At 48.1% G+C, this 21,404-nt stretch overlaps 1 protein-coding gene across 6 annotated transcripts in view; it reads left to right on the forward strand.

Moving 5' to 3' along the window:
- The window catches only part of PHC2 (polyhomeotic homolog 2), a 72,689-nt gene extending 54,253 nt beyond the window's left edge, over positions 1–18,436 (forward strand). For 4 of the 6 annotated variants that reach the window (XM_075191067.1, XM_075191068.1, XM_075191069.1 and 1 more), the window contains 7 exons: positions 7,253–7,461; positions 7,640–7,666; positions 8,655–8,778; positions 13,272–13,386; positions 13,533–13,674; positions 14,969–15,263; positions 16,582–18,436. In XM_075191067.1, the coding sequence (XP_075047168.1) occupies positions 7,253–7,461; positions 7,640–7,666; positions 8,655–8,778; positions 13,272–13,386; positions 13,533–13,674; positions 14,969–15,263; positions 16,582–16,736 (1,067 nt within the window). In that variant the 3' untranslated portion in view covers positions 16,737–18,436. Of the gene's footprint in view, positions 787–4,692; positions 4,820–7,252; positions 7,462–7,639; positions 7,667–8,654; positions 8,779–13,271; positions 13,387–13,532; positions 13,675–14,968; positions 15,264–16,581 lie in introns of those variants that run through there. The other 2 variants (XM_075191071.1, XM_075191072.1) reach the window with 2 other exon arrangements.
- The last annotated feature ends 2,968 nt before the right edge of the window (positions 18,437–21,404 follow it).

A 21,404-nucleotide genomic window follows, 5' to 3' on the forward strand; every position in this document is an offset into this window, starting at 1 on the left:
CTGGTACTCAACCTCACCCCGCAGAGCGCGGTGACTGGTACTCAAGCTCACTCCGCAGAGCCTGGGACTGGTACTCAACCTCACCCCGCAGAGCGCTGGACTGGTACTCAAGCTCACTCCGCAGAGCCTGGGACTGGTACTCAAGCTCACTCCGCAGAGCCTGGGACTGGTACTCAACCTCACCCCGCAGAGCGCTGGACTGGTACTCAACCTCACCCTGCAGAGCGCTGGACTGGTACTCAACCTCACCCCGCAGAGCGCTGGACTGGTACTCAAGCTCACTCCGCAGAGCCTGGGACTGGTACTCAAGCTCACTCCGCAGAGCCTGGGACTGGTACTCAACCTCACCCCGCAGAGCGCTGGACTGGTACTCAACCTCACTCCGCAGAGCGCTGGACTGGTACTCAAGCTCACTCCGCAGAGCCTGGGACTGGTACTCAAGCTCACTCCGCAGAGCCTGGGACTGGTACCCAACTTCACTCAGCAGAGTGCGAGACTGGTACCCAACTTTACTCTGCAGGGCACAGGAGTAATACTCAATCTCACTCCCTAGAGTACAGGACTGGTTCTCACCCGCACTGGAACAGAAGACAGGACTCGCAGCCAGTCTCACCCCGCAGAGTACAGGACACTCAGTGACAGAGTGGTAGACGACATGTTAGAAGCCAGAAGACGCTGATCCGGACTTTGTGACATTAGATTGGAGACAAATCTTCCCATGACAAGTTCATATTTTTCTGAATGCTGCAGCCTCTCACCTCACACAGAAGAGAGTGACGTATACAGGTTGGTGACATTAGATTTATGTGGGAAGGGGAGGCCTCCATGTCTGGGTCCCATTATGTCCTCTAACTCCTGGACGGCAGTAATGGGCAGCTAGACCCAAAACACACGTTCTATATAAACAAGTATCTCCTGACGTATGTATAGAAGTTTCCTTTACACCGGCAGAACCTGATATCTATAGAACATGTGGTAGTTATAGTACAAAGATATCAAAGGAAAATAGAGCTGGAAAAGGGGCAGAAATTCCTATTTATAAACTGTGTTGGCTCATGGTATAAATGTCTCACATAGAGCATAGCGTGTCCTATGTTATATGTACAGTGTGTTAGCGCTACTTACCGTATGTCATTGTTACTCTGCGTGTCCCTATAAGGGGTCTCCTTTTTGTGCCAATTCTTAGGACCCACAATAAGAGAATTTACTGCGCACCGCACTCTACAGATAGAGTGCTCTGCTGAGCGCCATCATATCATCCTAATGGTCCTTACAATCACTGCAGTGCAGGACAATAGCTCTTCTCTGTTATCAGCCAGAGTGAGAGAAGGCTCCTGTCTGCTCTGCATAGGAAGAACACATTCCCCAATTACCACAACAACACTCTTATTGTATATTCTTATTGTAAGTTAATATTTAGAAACATGGGCTGATATTTGTGCTGTTTGCCCTGGTGGGGGCTCTTGTACACTGGATAGTTATGGCAGGTATGGAGGGGTCAGTATAGCAAGAGTTAGAAGCTGAAACACAAGAGATATATAGTGTGTGTCGCTCACATATGGTAGGGTGCCATAATGTCTGTGTGTGTGTGTGTGCCAATCTCCTAAAGTAGCACTAATCGGTAAATAGGGAGTACATTCACCTGTACTCAGTGATGGCGGGCCCTGTACAGGTAAGTCAGTGAGTACACCCACCTGTACTCAGTGATGGCGGGCCCTGTACAGGTAAGTCAGTGAGTACACCCACCTGTAATCACTGATGGCGGGACCTGGCCAGGTAAGTCAGTGAGTACGCTCACCTGTACTCAGTGGTGACAGTCCCTGTACAGGTAAGTCAGTGAGTACGCCCACCTGTACTCAGTGGTGACAGTCCCTGTACAGGTAAGTCAGTGAGTACGCTCACCTGTACTCAGTGGTGACAGTCCCTGTACAGGTAAGTCAGTGAGTAGGAAGTACGCCCACCTGTACTCAGTGATGGCGGGCCTGTCCAGGTAAGTCAGTGAGTAGGGAGTTTCCCCACATGTACTCAGTGATGGCGGGCCTGTCCAGGTAAGTCAGTGAGTACGCTCACCTGTACTCACTGATGGCGGGACCTGGCCAGGTAAGTCAGTGAGTACACCCACCTGTACTCAGTGATGGCGGGCCCTGTACAGGTAAGTCAGTGAGTACGCCCACCTGTACTCAGTGATGGCGGGCCCTGTACAGGTAAGTCAGTGAGTAGGGAGTTTCCCCACATGTACTCAGTGATGGCGGGCCTGTCCAGGTAAGTCAGTGAGTACGCTCACCTGTACTCACTGATGGCGGGACCTGGCCAGGTAAGTCAGTGAGTACACCCACCTGTACTCAGTGATGGCGGGCCCTGTACAGGTAAGTCAGTGAGTACGCCCACCTGTACTCAGTGATGGCGGGCCCTGGCCAGGTAAGTCAGTGAGTAGGGAGTACGCCCACCTGTACTCAGTGATGGCGGGCCTGTCCAGGTAAGTCAGTGAGTACGCTCACCTGTACTCACTGATGGCGGGACCTGGCCAGGTAAGTCAGTGAGTACACCCACCTGTAATCACTGATGGCGGGACCTGGCCAGGTAAGTCAGTGAGTACGCTCACCTGTACTCAGTGGTGACAGTCCCTGTACAGGTAAGTCAGTGAGTAGGAAGTACGCCCACCTGTACTCAGTGATGGCGGGCCCTGTACAGGTAAGTCAGTGAGTAGGGAGTTTCCCCACCTGTACTCACTGATGGCGGGACCTGGCCAGGTAAGTCAGTGAGTAGGGAGTGCGCTCACCTGTACTCAGTGATGGCGGGCCCTGGCCAGGTAAGTCAGTGAGTAGGGAGTTTCCCCACATGTACTCAGTGATGGTGGGCCCTGGCCAGGTAAGTCAGTGAGTACACCCACCTGTACTCAGTGATGGTGGGCCCTGACCAGGTAAGTCAGTGAGTACGCTCACCTGTACTCAGTGATGGTGGGCCCTGACCAGGTAAGTCAGTGAGTACACCCACCTGTACTCAGTGATGGTGGGCCCTGACCAGGTAAGTCAGTGAGTACACCCACCTGTACTCAGTGATGGTGGGCCCTGACCAGGTAAGTCAGTGAGTACACCCACCTGTACTCAGTGATGGTGGGCCCTGACCAGGTAAGTCAGTGAGTACGCTCACCTGTACTCAGTGATGGTGGGCCCTGACCAGGTAAGTCAGTGAGTACACCCACCTGTACTCAGTGATGGTGGGCCCTGACCAGGTAAGTCAGTGAGTACACCCACCTGTACTCAGTGATGGTGGGCCCTGACCAGGTAAGTCAGGGATTGGAATTAGTTTTCCTCATAAAAATGGAAATAAAGAGGTAGTTGTGTTTGTACAAGTGATAATAGTAAAGCAGTCCAGGGATATCCAGTAATCCTCCACTGTCAGAGCAGCAGTATTATTTATAATTGCCAATACTCCAAACATTGTAGTTATTTATATGGGCTCATTGCTGTTACATTATTTCCAGCGTGATAACAAATGTCCTCTGCTTGTGTGACACTAAACACGTGTGGGGTAACAAGGTGCTAATTGGAGGGAAGCCCACCCCTCGGAGGGCTCCCCCCCCAGGTGAGGTCACTCCCCGAGGTGAGGTCACTCCCCCCAGGTGAGGTCACTCCCCTCCCCCAGGTGAGGTCACTCCCCCCTTCCCGGGTGAGGTCACTCCCCTCCCCCAGGTGAGGTCACTCCCCCCTTCCCGGGTGAGGTCACTCCCCCCCCGGGTGAGGTCACTCCCCCCCCCCGGGTGAGGTCACTCCCCCCCCAGGTGAGGTCACTCCCCTCCCCCAGGTGAGGTCACTCCCCTCCCTCAGGTGAGGTCACTCCCCTCCCTCAGGTGAGGTCACTCCCCTCCCCCAGGTGAGGTCACTCCCCCCCCCGGGTGAGGTCACTCCCCTCCCCCAGGTGAGGTCACTCGCCTCCCTCAGGTGAGGTCACTCCCCTCAGGTGGTCCCCTCCCTCAGGTGAGGTCACTCCCCTCCCCCAGGTGAGGTCACTCCCCCCCCCAGGTGAGGTCACTCCCCCCCCAGGTGAGGTCACTCCCCTCCCTCAGGTGAGGTCACTCCCCCCCCAGGTGAGGTCACTCCCCCCCCAGGTGAGGTCACTCCCCTCCCCCAGGTGAGGTCACTCCCCCCCCAGGTGAGGTCACTCCCCTCCCTCAGGTGAGGTCACTTCCCTCCCCCAGGTGAGGTCACTCCCCTCCCCCAGGTGAGGTCACTCCCCTCCCCCAGGTGAGGTCACTCCCCTCCCTCAGGTGAGGTCACTCCCCTCCCTCAGGTGAGGTCACTCCCCTCCCCCAGGTGAGGTCACCCCCCTCCCTCAGGTGAGGTCACTCCCCCCCCCCCCGGGTGAGGTCACTCCCCTCCCTCAGGTGAGGTCACTCCCCTCCCCCAGGTGAGGTCACTCGCCTCCCTCAGGTGAGGTCACTCCCCTCAGGTGGTCCCCTCCCTCAGGTGAGGTCACTCCCCTCCCCCAGGTGAGGTCACTCCCCCCCCCAGGTGAGGTCACTCCCCTCCCCCAGGTGAGGTCACTCCCCCCCCAGGTGAGGTCACTCCCCTCCCCCAGGTGAGGTCACTCCCCTCCCCCAGGTGAGGTCACTCCCCTCCCCCAGGTGAGGTCACTCCCCCCCCAGGTGAGGTCACTCCCCCCCCCCCAGGCGAGGTCACTCTCCCAGCTGCTAGTAATGAATGCCGAGGTGTAGGAATATCAGGCATATTGGAGCACACACCTGTGGTTAAGCAGGACATGGTACAGCTGTAGTCATCACACAGATACAGGACTTGGGGGTCAGACTGCTGGCACTGCTGTGTGTACATCAGGTTACAGAGGTGATGGGTCTGAGTCATTAAGGAAAGTAAGGAAGAAAAATAAAAGGAGTAAATGTTCTCTGGAACAAACCATGTTACAATACAAGGGGTGCAAATTAGTTTATTATATTGTACATAAGATAAATACTGGCTGTTTTGTCATGTCCCACACACATACTTGATAGCTTTATTTTTACATTGAGATGTAAAGTTGATCTAGGACATGTTCTACCACAAGTATAAATCTGTCCCCACATTTTGTTTGTACCCCCCCCCCCCCCTCCCCCCTCCAATGTAACATGGTGCAAAATGACTCCTTTTTAATGCTTTGCTCTCCTTAATGACTCAGGCCTGATATATCTGGTATATGGAAGCACACACCTGTGGTTAAGTAGGAGCTGGATACATCAGGTTATTGTGAATATATATCAGTTTTGGGATATTTATTTTGTATCAGATTTGTAGACAGGTTTTGAACACAGAAGATACAACGTATCACAAGACATCAGTTATGTATATTTTGCTTCTATTTGTGTCTGTTTTCAGCTGCTTCTTCTCTTATGTATTTTCCTTTGCTGGTGAGTGCACGATAAATGGATAACTGAGGTTATTGTGTCAAACCTGGGGGAAGTAAACAACCCTCCAAAACCCCAACCTGCAATAAACTTAAGACTCAGTCTCGTATATCCTGGGCAATATTCACAGCAAATGTTTAATATTTACCTTGAATTGTAGCAACATCTAGTTAATTATATAATGTATCTGTCAGTCACTGGTGCTGTCCCTTATTATCTGTGTGCAGTCTCTTCTTCCCCCTCCCCCCTAGCACTGTCTATATAATGTACTTGTCAGTCACTGGTGCTGTCCCTTATTATCTGTGTGCAGTCTCTTCTTCCCCTCCCCCCCCCAGCACTGTCTATATAATGTATCTGTAGGTCACTGGTGCTGTCCCTCACTATCTGTGTGCAGTCTCTTCTTCCCCCTCTCCCCAGCACTGTCTATATAATGTACTTGTCAGTCACTGGTGCTGTCCCTTATTATCTGTGTGCAGTCTCTTCTTCCCCTCCCCCCCCAGCACTGTCTATATAATGTATCTGTAGGTCACTGGTGCTGTCCCTCACTATCTGTGTGCAGTCTCTTCTTCCCTCTCCCCCCAGCACTGTCTATATAATGTATCTGTAGGTCACTGGTGCTGTCCCTCACTATCTGTGTGCAGTCTCTTCTTCCCCTCCCCCCCCAGCACTGTCTATATAATGTATCTGTAGGTCACTGGTGCTGTCCCTCACTATCTGTGTGCAGTCTCTTCTTCCCCCTCCCCCCCAGCACTGTCTATATAATGTATCTGTAGGTCACTGGTGCTGTCCCTCACTATCTCTGTGCAGTCTCTTCTTCACTCTCCCCCCAGCACTGTCTATATAATGTACTTGTCAGTCACTGGTGCTGTCCCTCACTATCTGTGTGCAGTCTCTTCTTCCCCCTCCCCCCAGCACTGTCTATATAATGTATCTGTAGGTCACTGGTGCTGTCCCTCACTATCTCTGTGCAGTCTCTTCTTCCCTCTCCCCCCAGCACTGTCTATATAATGTACTTGTCAGTCACTGGTGCTGTCCCTCACTATCTGTGTGCAGTCTCTTCTTCCCCCTCCCCCCAGCACTGTCTATATAATGTATCTGTAGGTCACTGGTGCTGTCCTTTATTATCTGTGTGCAGTCTCTTCTTCCCCCTCCCCCCGGCACTGTCTGTATTGTGTACCTGTCAGTCACTGGTGCTGTCCTTCACTATCTGTGTGCAGTCTCTTCTTCCCCTCCCCCCCCAGCACTGTCTATATAATGTACTTGTCAGTCACTGGTGCTGTCCCTCACTATCTGTGTGCAGTCTCTTCTTCCCCCTCCCCCCAGCACTGTCTATATAATGTATCTGTAGGTCACTGGTGCTGTCCCTCACTATCTCTGTGCAGTCTCTTCTTCCCTCTCCCCCCAGCACTGTCTATATAATGTACTTGTCAGTCACTGGTGCTGTCCCTCACTATCTGTGTGCAGTCTCTTCTTCCCCCTCCCCCCTCCCCCCAGCACTGTCTATATAATGTATCTGTAGGTCACTGGTGCTGTCCCTCACTATCTGTGTGCAGTCTCTTCTTCCCCCTCCCCCCAGCACTGTCTATATAATGTATCTGTAGGTCACTGGTGCTGTCCCTCACTATCTGTGTGCAGTCTCTTCTTCCCCCTCTCCCCAGCACTGTCTGTATTGTGTACCTGTAGGTCACTGGTGCTGTCCCTCACTACACACCGCTCCTGGTGGTGGGAGTTGGACAGAAGTCCATTCTCTTGGTAATAGGGCAGAGGGGGTACAGGCACCAGAATTGGTCAGATGTCTCTTTATGTGTTTCTAACCTCTCTCTCTCTCTCTCTCTCTCTCTCTCTCTCTCTCTCCAGACGCCCATCAGACGTGCCAGCCTGACCCTAACCCTTGCCCTCCCCTGGACATGACATCAGGAAATGGTTCATCTCCGTTGCCAGCTGCCGCCACGGGCAGCACCGCACAGAATGGGGACAACAAACCGCCACAGGCCGTGGTCAAACCGCAAATCCTCACTCATGTCATCGAAGGCTTTGTGATCCAAGAGGGAGCGCAGCCGTTCCCGGTATATTCAGCTAGGGTCTGGTTATCCCCCTTACTGTGTTATCAATAACCTGACTTATTGTATGTATACCGGCGATGTGACCTCCATAGACCGCTGTAAGATCCATAGACTCTATAGATTGTATGTTCTGTGATTTCTGTCTATTACATGTCATTCATTTCTGTTTTTACTTTTGCAGTCGCACAGGAGCAGAGCTGTCCTGGAGGTCAGTCCGCACTTTGTGTTGTTGTGTATGAGGGACTTGTTATGTAAGAATGTTACAATATGGTATGTTACCCTCATTTATACTCAGTGACTCATTGGTCTGCCCACTGTACAGCGCCAGTCTTCTCAATATCTGCACAGTAGTGTATGTACTACAGTGTCTAATGCGCTGTAGTGTTATATTATAACGTGTCCAGTGTAATATACTGCAGTGTATGACACCTAGAAAAGGCACTTCCAGCACTGGATAGCTGGGTAACTGACTGTATAGAACATACCCCACTGGAGGGGGGCTGCTCTAGAGTCCCCCTTTAACGCTGGCCCTCTGGCTCCTCTCTAATAATGCGATTTACCAGATCAGTGACAGAGGTCCCGTCCATACAGAGAATGCTGAGAGCTGGACACGCAGCCCCTGTCCCACAGAGCTAGCAATCTTTCTAGTGGAGACACAAACATCAGAGATATAGGACATTCATGGCGGTGGGTGATTCATCAAGTCCTTGTTACCCGAGTATGTTGTAATATAGAGCAGGACGGGTGATGGATCGCGGGGGGGGGGGGGGGGGCTGTGTCATCTGGGCTGCAGACGGGGGTAGGGAGGGGGGGTTGTTTCTACCCCTGTGTACTAATCTCAGTGCTGGTCATTCAGCCAACTTACATAAAGTCCTTTATTATCTGAAGCCTTTCTTACTATTCTACTTTGTACGGTGTATATCACTCATATGATATCTGAGTAATAACACCCAATAATATTGGTTATAGACACAAGAATATATACATATAACTATGTAATCCTAATGGTTATATATACATACCATATATATATACCATAGACCCCCGCATGTGTACTCTGTAAATATATAATGTTATACTATACACAGTAGCAGAAATCTCACTCTCAGCAACAAGCTGGAGTTCCAAAAATGTTTGCTGTTCTATTACTGTGGCTCAGAGAGCTGATCACCCATAGTTCTCCTGTTGTGTGACAGGTGGAGCGCTCATCCCTACTGCTGGGAGCACAGAAGTATCCGCAGTCCCTACTGACTGAGAAGCTGCCACAGCAGGACAATAACACCACAACCACTGACTCCGAGATGGAGACCATTGTACCAGGTGTTTATCTTGGGGCAGCGGACTACAATGATGGGACAATATCTAGTGGGTCAGATACAGGCTGTATATAGTCACCCAAAGAGCTTACAGTCTAAGTGCAGCTACATAGAATGTGTGTGTATATAAACAGCCTAATGTCAGAGTGAGCGCAGTCACACGGTCTATGTAGCAGGTTAGTGTGTGATTGGATGGTGATGTCACGCAGTCTATGTAGCAGGTTAGTGTGTGATTGGATGGTGATGTCACACAGTGAGCGCAGTCACACAGTCTATGTAGTAGGTTAGTGTGTGATTGGATGGTGATGTCACAGCGCAGTCACACAGTCTATGTAGCAGGTTAGTGTGTGATTGGATGGTGATGTCACAGAGTGAGCGCAGTCACACAGTCTCTGCAGCAGGTTAGTGTGTGATTGGATGGTGATGTCACACAGTGAGCACAGTCACACAGTCTATGTAGTAGGTTAGTGTGTGATTGGATGGTGATGTCACACAGTCTATGTAGCGGGTTAGTGTGTGATTGGATGGTGATGTCACAGCGCAGTCACACAGTCTATGTAGCGGGTTAGTGTATGATTGGATGGTGATGTCACATAGTCTATGTAGCAGGTTAGTGTATGATTGGATGGTGATGTCACACAGTCTATGTAGCGGGTTAGTGTATGATTGGATGGTGATGTCACAGCACAGTCACACAGTCTATGTAGCAGGTAAGTGTGTGATTGGATGGTGATGTCACACAGTCTATGTAGCAGGGTAGTGTGTGATTGGATGGTGATGTCACAGCGCAGTCACACAGTCTATGTAGCAGGGTAGTGTGTGATTGGATGGTGATGTCACAGTGCAGTCACACAGTCTATGTAGCAGGTTAGTGTGTGATTGGATGGTGATGTCACAGTCTATGTAGCAGGTTAGTGTGTGATTGGATGGTGATGTCACACAGTGAGCGCAGTCACACAGTCTATGTAGCAGGTTAGTGTGTGATTGGATGGTGATGTCACACAGTCTATGTAGCAGGTTAGTGTGTGATTGGATGGTGATGTCACACAGTCTATGTAGCAGGATAGTGTGTGATTGGATGGTGATGTCACACAGTCTATGTAGCAGGTTAGTGTGTGATTGGATGGTGATGTCACACAGTGAGCGCAGTCACACAGTCTATGTAGCAGGTTAGTGTGTGATTGGATGGTGATGTCACACAGTCTATGTAGCAGGATAGTGTGTGATTGGATGGTGATGTCACACAGTGAGCGTAGTCACACAGTCTATGAGGCAGGTTAGTGTGTGATTGGATGATGATGTCACACAGAGAGCGCAGTCACACAGTCTATGTAGCGGGTTAGTGTATGATTGGATGGTGATGTCACACAGTCTATGTAGCAGGTTAGTGTGTGATTGGATGGTGATGTCACAGCGCAGTCACACAGTCTATGTAGCGGGTTAGTGTGTGATTGGATGATGATGTCACACAGTGAGCGCAGTCACACAGTCTATGTAGTAGGTTAGTGTATGATTGGATGGTGATGTCACAGCGCAGTCACACAGTCTATGTAGCGGGTTAGTGTATGATTGGATGGTGATGTCACACAGTCTATGTAGCAGGTAAGTGTGTGATTGGATGGTGATGTCACACAGTCTATGTAGCAGGGTAGTGTGTGATTGGATGGTGATGTCACACAGTGAGTGCAGTCACACGGTCTATGTAGCAGGTTAGTGTGTGATTGGATGGTGATGTCACACAGTCTATGTAGCAGGTTAGTGTGTGATTGGATGGTGATGTCACAGCGCAGTCACACAGTCTATGTAGCAGGTCAGTGTGTGATTGGATGGTGATGTCACAGCGCAGTCACACAGTCTATGTAGCAGGTTAGTGTGTGATTGGATGGTGATGTCACAGCGCAGTCACACAGTCTATGTAGCAGGTTAGTGTGTGATTGGATGGTGATGTCACACAGTCTATGTAGCAGGTTAGTGTGTGATTGGATGGTGATGTCACAGCGCAGTCACACGGTCTATGTAGCAGGTTAGTGTGTGATTGGATGGTGATGTCACACAGTCTATGTAGCAGGTTAGTGTGTGATTGGATGGTGATGTCACACAGTGAGCGCAGTCACACAGTCTATGTAGCAGGTTAGTGTGTGATTGGATGGTGATGTCACACAGTGAGCGCAGTCACACAGTCTATGTAGCAGGTTAGTGTGTGATTGGATGGTGATGTCACACAGTGAGTGCAGTCACACAGTCTATGTAGCAGGTTAGTGTGTGATTGGATGGTGATGTCACAGCGCAGTCACGCAGTCTATGTAGCAGGTTAGTGTGTGATTGGATGGTGATGTCACACAGTGAGCGCAGTCACACAGTCTGAGGCAGGTTAGTGTGTGATTGGATGATGATGTCACACAGAGAGCGCAGTCACACAGTCTATGTAGCAGGATAGTGTGTGATTGGATGGTGATGTCACACAGTGAGCGCAGTCACACAGTCTATGAGGCAGGTTAGTGTGTGATTGGATGGTGATGTCACAGCGCAGTCACGCAGTCTATGTAGCAGGTTAGTGTGTGATTGGATGATGATGTCACAGAGTGAGCGCAGTCACACAGTCTATGTAGCAGGTTAGTGTGTGATTGGATTGTGATGTCACAGCGCAGTCACGCAGTCTATGTAGCAGGTTAGTGTGTGATTGGATGGTGATGTCACACAGTGAGCGCAGTCACACAGTCTATGTAGCAGGTTAGTGTGTGATTGGATGGTGATGTCACACAGTGAGCGCAGTCACACAGTCTATGTAGCAGGTTAGTGTGTGATTGGATGGTGATGTCACACAGTGAGTGCAGTCACACAGTCTATGTAGCAGGTTAGTGTGTGATTGGATGGTGATGTCACAGCGCAGTCACGCAGTCTATGTAGCAGGTTAGTGTGTGATTGGATGGTGATGTCACACAGTGAGCGCAGTCACACAGTCTATGAGGCAGGTTAGTGTGTGATTGGATGATGATGTCACACAGAGAGCGCAGTCACACAGTCTATGTAGCAGGATAGTGTGTGATTGGATGGTGATGTCACACAGTGAGCGCAGTCACACAGTCTATGAGGCAGGTTAGTGTGTGATTGGATGGTGATGTCACAGCGCAGTCACGCAGTCTATGTAGCAGGTTAGTGTGTGATTGGATGATGATGTCACAGAGTGAGCGCAGTCACACAGTCTATGTAGCAGGTTAGTGTGTGATTGGATTGTGATGTCACAGCGCAGTCACGCAGTCTATGTAGCAGGTTAGTGTGTGATTGGATGATGATGTCACAGAGTGAGCGCAGTCACACAGTCTATGTAGCAGGTTAGTGTGTGATTGGATGGTGATATCACAGCGCAGTCACACAGTCTATGTAGCAGGTTAGTGTGTGATTGGATGATGATGTCACAGAGTGAGCGCAGTCACACAGTCTATGTAGCAGGTTAGTGTGTGATTGGATGGTGATGTCACACAGTGAGCGCAGTCACACAGTCTATGTAGCAGGTTAGTGTGTGATTGGATGGTGATGTCACAGCGCAGTCACACAGTCTATGTAGCAGGTTAGTGTGTGATTGGATGGTGATGTCACAGCGCAGTCACACAGTCTATGTAGCAGGTTAGTGTGTGATTGGATGGTGATGTCACAGCGCAGTCACACAGTCTATGTAGCAGGTTAGTGTGTGATTGGATGATGATGTCACACAGTGAGCGCAGTCACACAGTCTATGTAGCAGGTTAGTGTGTGATTGGATGATGATGTCACAGAGTGAGCGCAGTCACACAGTCTATGTAGCAGGTTAGTGTGTGATTGGATGATGATGTCACAGAGTGAGCACAGTCACACAGTCTATGTAGCAGGGTAGTGTGTGATTGGATGGTGATGTCACACAGTCTATGTAGCAGGGTAGTGTGTGACTGGATGGTGATGTCACAGCGCAGTCACACAGTCTATGTAGCAGGTTAGTGTGTGATTGGATTGTGATGTCACAGCGCAGTCACGCAGTCTATGTAGCAGGTTAGTGTGTGATTGGATGATGATGTCACAGAGTGAGCGCAGTCACACAGTCTATGTAGCAGGTTAGTGTGTGATTGGATGGTGATGTCACACAGTGAGCGCAGTCACACAGTCTATGTAGCAGGTTAGTGTGTGATTGGATTGTGATGTCACAGCGCAGTCACGCAGTCTATGTAGCAGGTTAGTGTGTGATTGGATGATGATGTCACAGAGTGAGCACAGTCACACAGTCTATGTAACCGGTTAGTGTGTGATCGGATGGTGATGTCATCATCCTCATCATCATCATTTATTTATATAGCGCCACTGATTCCGCAGCGCTGTACAGAGAACTCACTCACATCAGTCCCTGCCCCAATGGAGCTTACAGTCTAAATTCCCTAACATACACAATATGTATATATGTATGTATGTATGTCAGCATACATGTGTCTCATTGGAAATTATTCATAAGTTTTTTCCTGGTTTTTTAAGAATCCAAAAATGTAGGTGATCCTCCCAAACTGAAGTGTGAGCTCTGCGGTCGGGTGGACTTTCAATACAAATTTAAACGTTCCAAGAGGTTTTGTTCCATGGCATGTGCAAAGAGGTAAGTGATTGGAGGTGTATTGTACATATTACCCATGTCAGTCTGGCGTCTGGGGAGGCGGGGGGCCGCTGCGGCCCCTGTACGCCATCCGGGGAGTTTGCTTTTTCCATAGTATAATGTGTCTTGTTGATTTCTCATTCTTGTAGGTATAATGTGGGGTGCACGAAACGCGTGGGTCTCTTCCACCCCGACCGCAGCAAGTTACAGAAAGCTAGACTTCCTAAAGACGCCTGCCGGAGGTCACGGAAGGGCGGTCTGCAGAGCCTGGGCACAGACACCATGAAGCAGGTACCACACGTGGTCTGTACTGTACTCCCATACACTGCAAGAGGATTGTTCTAATGTCGCTCCGGTCTATGCCCGCGTGACCCAGGCAGATGTAACATACACTCTTTCATTGCTAGGAATGTGTCACATAAGTTTTAGTATTAAGGGAGGAGAGGTACAGAACAGAACCGGGGCTAAGGGCCTGGGGCAGGAGGATATAGTGACATTGTTAAATCACTGACACATAACAATATCGCAACATACATTATCTAATAAGCCCTGAATTAAATACACGTCATGGCAGCAATTGTGATCCTGGTGAAACTTTGGGTGTGTTATTAGTATCTTATACTAGGTGTGGAAACGTCGTGTGTGGTGCCTACACTTATTGCTGGGTGTTTGGGGAATGATGATAGTTTTGTATCTTAGTATGAATCTGTACATGAATGGACAACAAGATGTGATCATACATCCTCTCATTGTTCTGCGGTCGCCCTGCATAGTGTACGAGGAAGCGGTCTGTGTATATAACGCAGTCCAGCATGGTGCTACCTGGGCGGCTTATTAACCAGATTTACACCATAAATCCTGTATAGAACAACCGCAGTGCTGATTCATTCAGAGATCAGTTTATAAACCTTCAATGTAACCCGGACCGCACCCCACTATAATCCATTATGTATATGGGAAGACCCTGTATAAAGGAACTCCACCTTCATCCTCGTACCTTGGACCTTCGTGACTTCTAATATACAGTATGTCTTATATTATCCTCGTGGCCAGATCACCTCTTCACCTATCTGGTAGCTCAGGGTACTGTCTAGGGCCCGGGGCCACTGAGGCTCCAGTATTACTTAACACATTTTTGTGGGGAGGGGGTGTTATCATTTTTTTTCTTTTTGACAAACAGAGGGGGTATGGAGGCCAAAACCAATATCTTACCTAGTACCCCATGAGTTCTTAATCAGACTCTCATCATCCTTTATACAATAATCAGGCTCTGAAGAGCAGAATGTCAGCTCTGTGGGTCACTTCTCTCGGATCCCATAAACAGCGATGTAAGGCTACAAATACGCAGAGGGACCCACAAAGCTGTAACGTGTGTTACCCAGTTTAGAAACATCCTCGTTGGACGGATGTGAATTATTCAGTCATGTTATGATCTTCAGTGAAATCAGTTAATGATTTTTTTTACTTCTGTTTTTAAGTGCTTCTGTCTATTATAAGGTAGTGCTCTGTGCTCCTCTTGAATTTTACAAAACTTTCAAATAAGTTGAGTTATTCCACTCTCTGTAAACCCCTCTTCTCTCCGCAGATGTCTGGATCCATCACAGCTCTGAACTCGATGCATTTTTCTGCCTCCTCCAATCTAAAACACAGCAATAGCCAAGAGGACTGCAGCCGCTGCTCCGACAACTCCAGCTTTGAGGAGCCGCTATCTCCTATGTCCGTCAGCTCTTCCCTCTCCCGCCAGCGCCACAATGACCAGAACCTGGGGCTCCCTGAGCTGCAAGGAGGGGACCTGCTGGCGATGAACCATAACTTCTTAAAAAGTGACCCTACCAAGTGGAATGTAGAAGAGGTCTATGAGTTCATCCGGTCCTTACCAGGTGCGTAATGTCGTCTGTCCCGACAGCAAGACGGCACAAAACACTCATTTACAAACTGAGTATATGGCAATTATTTAATGCAAAGGATCCTGGCGGAATCTTAAAGGGGGAGATGCACATAAACTGTCACCAGACAATTTTGGAATTTCAGGGGGGGAATAAAATTCAGCAGCTTTTACTTCAGTTTTACTGACAAGAAGACACCATACAGGGCAGATCCAGCTCCCAACACGCGGGAGCCCCCATAGACCATTACTTTAGTACAGAGGAAGTGAGATATGGAGACAGTCAGCACCAATAACCTTTCATTGTGCAGTTTAATACCTGATTAATGAATGTAAGCTTTGCACACAACAGCTCAGCATCGTTTACAAGTTAGCGTCCTCTACTAGCATCCATTACCAAAGCTGGGAAGCTTTGTGGCTATAGGAAGTTCCACTAAACCATGCCGTCTCCGAAACGTCATTGTCCAGTCTTACGTGGGTCCATCTGCGTATGTCCAGCTCTGATTTATACACCTGAGATACTCTGTAACTCTACAACTGAAAATGGTTATAGAGGAGCAGAAGTAAGGCTGAAGATTTCTCTTAATAAAATTCAGGTCCACACCTACTTGTCTGCCAAGTGTATTTCAAGTCACCGCTCGCTGACCAATACGTGGAATTACCCCCAGAGAATCCATCTGCAAGCTTACAAGCTTACCCAATAATGAGACACGATCCACCCTACTTCCTTCAGGACCAGACCCTTTCATCAATTACTTCATTTTAGGAGAAAATCTTTTCCTTGTTCACCTTCTTCCATGTAATAAATGTATTGTGAACAAGGGGACATCGTCTTTAATACCTGTGGCCTTTTGTGTGTGTAGAAGCTTTTAATTACATTGGTTCAGGTTTTCCTAGAAAGGAATTTCCTACAGAACCTCAACATGTGTCCCATTCAGTATAGGACAGAGCCACCGCCTAGGCAGTGTAAAGATAATGTCCCTCTTGTAGGTGAGGGGAATAATGCTGTAAGCACTCCCCCTAAATGTGCATTATCCATCCCTTTCTCATCTAAACATTTTCTTGCTTAAAATAAAATTTGTTGAAACCACAATTATTGCTGTTGTAGGAAAAAGCACTTGCATAGCGCAATTACTTCTCTGAATATTGTGAAGCTTTGCTGCTTTGTAACTGTGCGTCATGCAAATTCCTGCTCCCTCAACCATCCTAAATGTGCTGCTAATGCAGACAAGCTCTGCAGTCTTGTGTCATCTATATCCCTGTTCTTCTGCATGAAACAACTGTCCCTAATCCCTTCTTCTCTTATTGTCCAGGTTGCCAGGAGATCTCAGAGGAGTTTCGAGCACAAGAGATTGATGGCCAGGCCCTGCTGCTTCTCAAAGAAGATCATCTAATGAGCACCATGAACATTAAGCTGGGTCCAGCCCTCAAGATCTACGCCCGGATCAGTATGCTGAAGGACTCTTAATACAGAAGAGAATGACTCTTGCTCTCCAACCTCGTTCCTCCACCTCTTGCTCTGTCTCTGTGGATGGAAAAATACACCCAGGAGAGCGCGGACGGACCGGGATCCAGGTCTCCTAGGAATACAATGTTTCTTCCTCATTGCGGAAAGAGTGTTTGGATTAAACAACTACTTTATCTCAGAGAATACGGGGATTTGCTGTAACTGGGGACTGAACCATGTTATTTATAGGACCTTTCTTCTTCACCTTCTTTATATTTTTTATGACCAAATTCTCTATTTTAAAAAGGGATGTCGTGGTTTTCAGCAGAAATTATTTTGTATGTGATGGCTTTTATGTTTTTAATTAGAAGTTTTTTTCTGTATCTCCGTCCTCCTTAGCGGCCTCAGTCTGACTTTTTATTTTCCAGTAAATGGAAGACACACAGATACATGAAATGATCTCACGTAGCGACCAGCTCCTAAAATCTTCAGGCGAATCATATTCTGTCCTTCCTCTGTAATGCTTAATCCTGATTATGGGTGTTCAGAATGACCTCTACCTAAATCTTACTTGTATACTAGAGAGAAGTTTGGATCTGAAGTCACTTGGATGGTCTCTGCTGGTCATCTGTTGCCACAAGGTGAAATTAGTGAGGGGAGGAATATCTATGTACCTTCTAGTGCAAATAAGAAAAACATTTTGAAATTACTGCTGTTCAGATCTTTACCATGAAGACTTGGCACAAGTTGTCCACTGACTCCAGTTCAATCTTTCCCTTTAGCCTTTAACTTTCTGGTCTCTACATCTGAGATAAGAGACCTCAGGTCAATTACCTCTACCGCTTGCAGTAGTGCACACAGCAGAGGCCAGTTTAGGTGGTGGTAGATTTCTGTTCCAGCCCTTAGGGTGAAGTCACCTGCAGCGGGTGAATTATTTGTTTCTACCACCAGATGTAAATTGATTTGCAGCCAGGTTCAGCAGAAGTCTTGAGGTAGATGCAATGACTGAGCGTGTCTCTGCTCTCTGAGTCTGCAGTAGGAACATTACAATCCCTACGAGAATAGAGGTAATTTAGAATGTTATAACCCGAACCCTCCGCACACCCCCATAAATACAGTACTCGCTACCTCTCGCACCTTATAGATGAGATCACCCGTATTTAGAAAACCCTGGACACTAGTGTCGAGATAGAATGTCTGGATATGGATACTTCAATGCTCCATTTAACAGCGGGATCAATTCCTAAAGGCGATTAAATTACATATGTTTATAATTAACAAATCATTAGTAAGTATCCAGCCAGAACTGATGGGATATCCTGCATAGATGATACATTAACTATACAGTGGAGGTTATTTTTTCTGTTTTTATCTCTTTGTTGACTATTTCCTTAGGGTAAAAGTAGCTAATATCCTGTAGCTTGGATTTTTTCCCCACCAAGTTCAAATGTTTTGTTTTGTGTCTGCATTCACTGTGAAGGAGAGGGGCAAACGGCAACCGCCCAAATTTCTATCTTCATCTGGGCAGGGGTCCTGGAACTATACGATAGTTACTGTGCAATACACATCTGTAAGCCCCTCTATGGTGTCCACTTTTCCTATAAAACCTTGTTCTACGTCTAAGCCCTGGGAACTGGTTAGCTGGTGCTATATTGGTGCTAGGTTATGTAACCTTTGCAAGTATTATCTTTATTTTATAAATAAAGTTGCAGTTAAATAAACACTTTGTTGTGGAATATAAAGAGTTCAGTGAACTTGTCTACACTCGGAGAACACTCACAAGGTAATGGTACAAATATTCCTTTGTTTCAATTTTCATGTAATAAAAGAGAAATATACAAACACAATATTATACTGGAATTCAAGCACAGGGGTCGAGAAGGAGAAGTGAGCTTTTGGCTCGGCTGGAAGTAGGTTGTTGATCACTTTAGTGAGGGCAGTCTCGGTGGAGAGTAGATTGTGGAAGTTAGCTTGTCAAGGAGGGAGTTCGATTCCCGACCATGTCTTTATCTGTGTGGCGTTTGCATGTACTCCCTGTGTTTGCGTGGGTTTCCTCCGGGTGCTCCTGTTTCCTCCAACACTCCAAAAACATACTAGTAGGTTAATTGGCTGCTAATTAATTGCCTTTAGTCTCTCTCGGTCTCGGTGTACATATGTTAGGGGATTTAGATTGACAGCTCCAATGGGGGCAGGGACGGATGTGAATGAGTTCTCTGTACAGCGCTGTGAATAGTGGCGCTATATAAATAAATTGATGATGATGAGGAAGGATATGTTAACTTGCTGTACACAACCACGCAGGTAGTTTGGAAGCATAGAGGAGGAAACAGGGCAGTAGCTGAAAGGAGAGGTATGGTCAAGAGATGATGTCTTCGGGATAGCAGAAATCAGCTCCTTTTGGAAGGGAAAGTTCCAGTGAAGAACAGGCTGAAGAGGTGAGCTACATGTGGGCCAGTGTTGGGTGAAGGAGATGCCTTCTCTAAGACAGTGGTGAGTGTACATGTATAGCCAAAAGTTTTGGTTTTCGCAAAGTTTGCTGCTTCAGTGTTTTTAGACCTTTTTGTCAGATGTTGCTATGTTATACTGAAGTAAAATTACAAGCATTTCATAAGTGTCAAAGGATTTTATTGACATCTACATTAAGTTTATGCAAAGAGTCAAAATTTTCAGCATTGACCCTTCTTTGTGAAGACCTCTGCAATTCGTCCTGGCAGCTGTCAATCAACTTCTGGGCCACATACTGACTGATGACCGCCCATTCTTGCCTAATTAATGCTTGGAGTTTGTCAGACTTTGTGGGTTTTTGTTTGTCCACCCGCTTCTTGAGGATTGACCACAAGTTCTCAATGGGATTAAGGTCTGGGGAGTTCCCTGGCCATGGACCCAAAATTTCAATGTTTTGATCCCCGAGCCACTTAGTTATTACTTTTGCCTTATGACAAGGTGTCCATCATGCTGGTAAGGCATTGTTGGAGGATGTTTTGGTACCATTCTTTAATCATGGCTGTGTTATTGTTAGGAACCCCTCCAGCCGGCACAACACAACCCGGAGTCTACTCTGCCAGTCAGGTGTTCACTGGAGCCCCTGATGGTGGGGACAGACTGGGCTGCAGACTGACAGAGGGTCGTGAAGTGTGTACCGGCTGGGGAGAACCCAGGCAAGAAGAGTCAGGTCCACGCAGAGGTCAAAAGGTAGGCAGCAGGTAACAGAAACGATGAGCAAGCTGAGGTCAGAGGTCACAGGCAAAGTAGCAGAACGGGTAAACGAGCCAAGGATCAGGGTCACAGGAAACACAAGCGAAGTCAAATACGAAGCCAAGGGTCATACACGGGAAGTCAAAACGTAGATACAGGAACAGGAACTGGAGCAAGCAGGTCAGCAGACTGGAGCACAGAAGCTATAACCGGCCATGAGGCAGCAGACCTCATTGCCTTAAATACAACCCATAACCAATCAGAACCTGCCCCTAGACAAGGCCACACTAGTAGGCTAATTGCCAGCACCTAGCAAGACCAATCAGGGCTTAGCACTGAAATCCACACCTGCAGGCTAATGCCTGCTAATTCAGCCACAGGCTAAATCTGCCTGATTGTCCCTAGAGCGCATGCGCGCCTGACTGCCAGGACACGGCGCTGAGGAAGCGTCCGACCGTTGCCTTGGCAACGGTCGGGAGTTGGAAGGAAATGACGTCCCGGTCGTCATGGTGACGGCCGGGACGTTGGGACCTACAGGAAGCGAGCCGCGGCGGCTGTGAGTACCGCCACGGCTCGTGACAGTTATTAGGCAAAATTGTGAGTGAGCCCACTACATTGGCTGAGAAACAACCCCACACATGAATGGTCTCAGGTCTTTACTGGACAGGACTGATGGTAGCGCTCAACTTTCCTTCTCTGTACAAGCGTTTTTCCAAATGCCCCAAACAATCTGAAAATCTGAAAGAGGATTCATCAGAGAAAATGACCCTACCCGAGTCCTCAGCAGTCCAATCCCTGTACCTTTTGCAGAATATCAGTCTGTCCCTAATGTTTTTCCTGGAGAAGTGGCTTCTTTGCTGGCTTTCTTGACACCAGGCCATCCTCCAAAAGTCTTTGCTTCACTGTGCGTGCAGATGCACTTACACCTGCCTGCTGCCATTCCTGAGCAAGCTCTGCACTGGTGGTGCGCCAATCCCACAGCTGAATCAACTTAAGGAGACGGTCCTGGCACTTGCTGGACGTTCTTGGGCGCCCTAAAACCTTCTTCACAACTACTGAACCTCTATCCTTGAAGTTATTGATGATCCGATAAATGGTTGATTTAGGTGCAATCTTGCTAGCAGCAATATCCTTGCCTGTGAAGTCCTTTTTATGCAAAGCAATGATGACTGCACATGTTTTCATGCAGATAACCATGGTTAACAGAGGAAGAACAATGATTTCAAGCACCATCCTTCTTTTAAAACTTCCAGTCTGTTGTGCTAAGTAAATCAGCATGACAGAGTGCTCTCCAGCCTTGTCCTTGTCAGCACTCTCACCTGTGTTAATGAGAGAATCACTGACCTGATGTCAGCTGGTCCTTTGGTGGTAGGGCTGAAATGCAGTGGAAATGTTGTTTTTGGGATGAAGTTCATTGTCATGGCAAAGACGGACTTTGAAATTAATTGCAATTCATCTGATCACTCTTCATGACGTTCTGGAGTGTATGAAAAT

The sequence above is a fragment of the Mixophyes fleayi genome, chromosome 11, assembly GCF_038048845.1.
Source record: "Mixophyes fleayi isolate aMixFle1 chromosome 11, aMixFle1.hap1, whole genome shotgun sequence".
NCBI lineage: Eukaryota > Metazoa > Chordata > Amphibia > Anura > Limnodynastidae > Mixophyes > Mixophyes fleayi.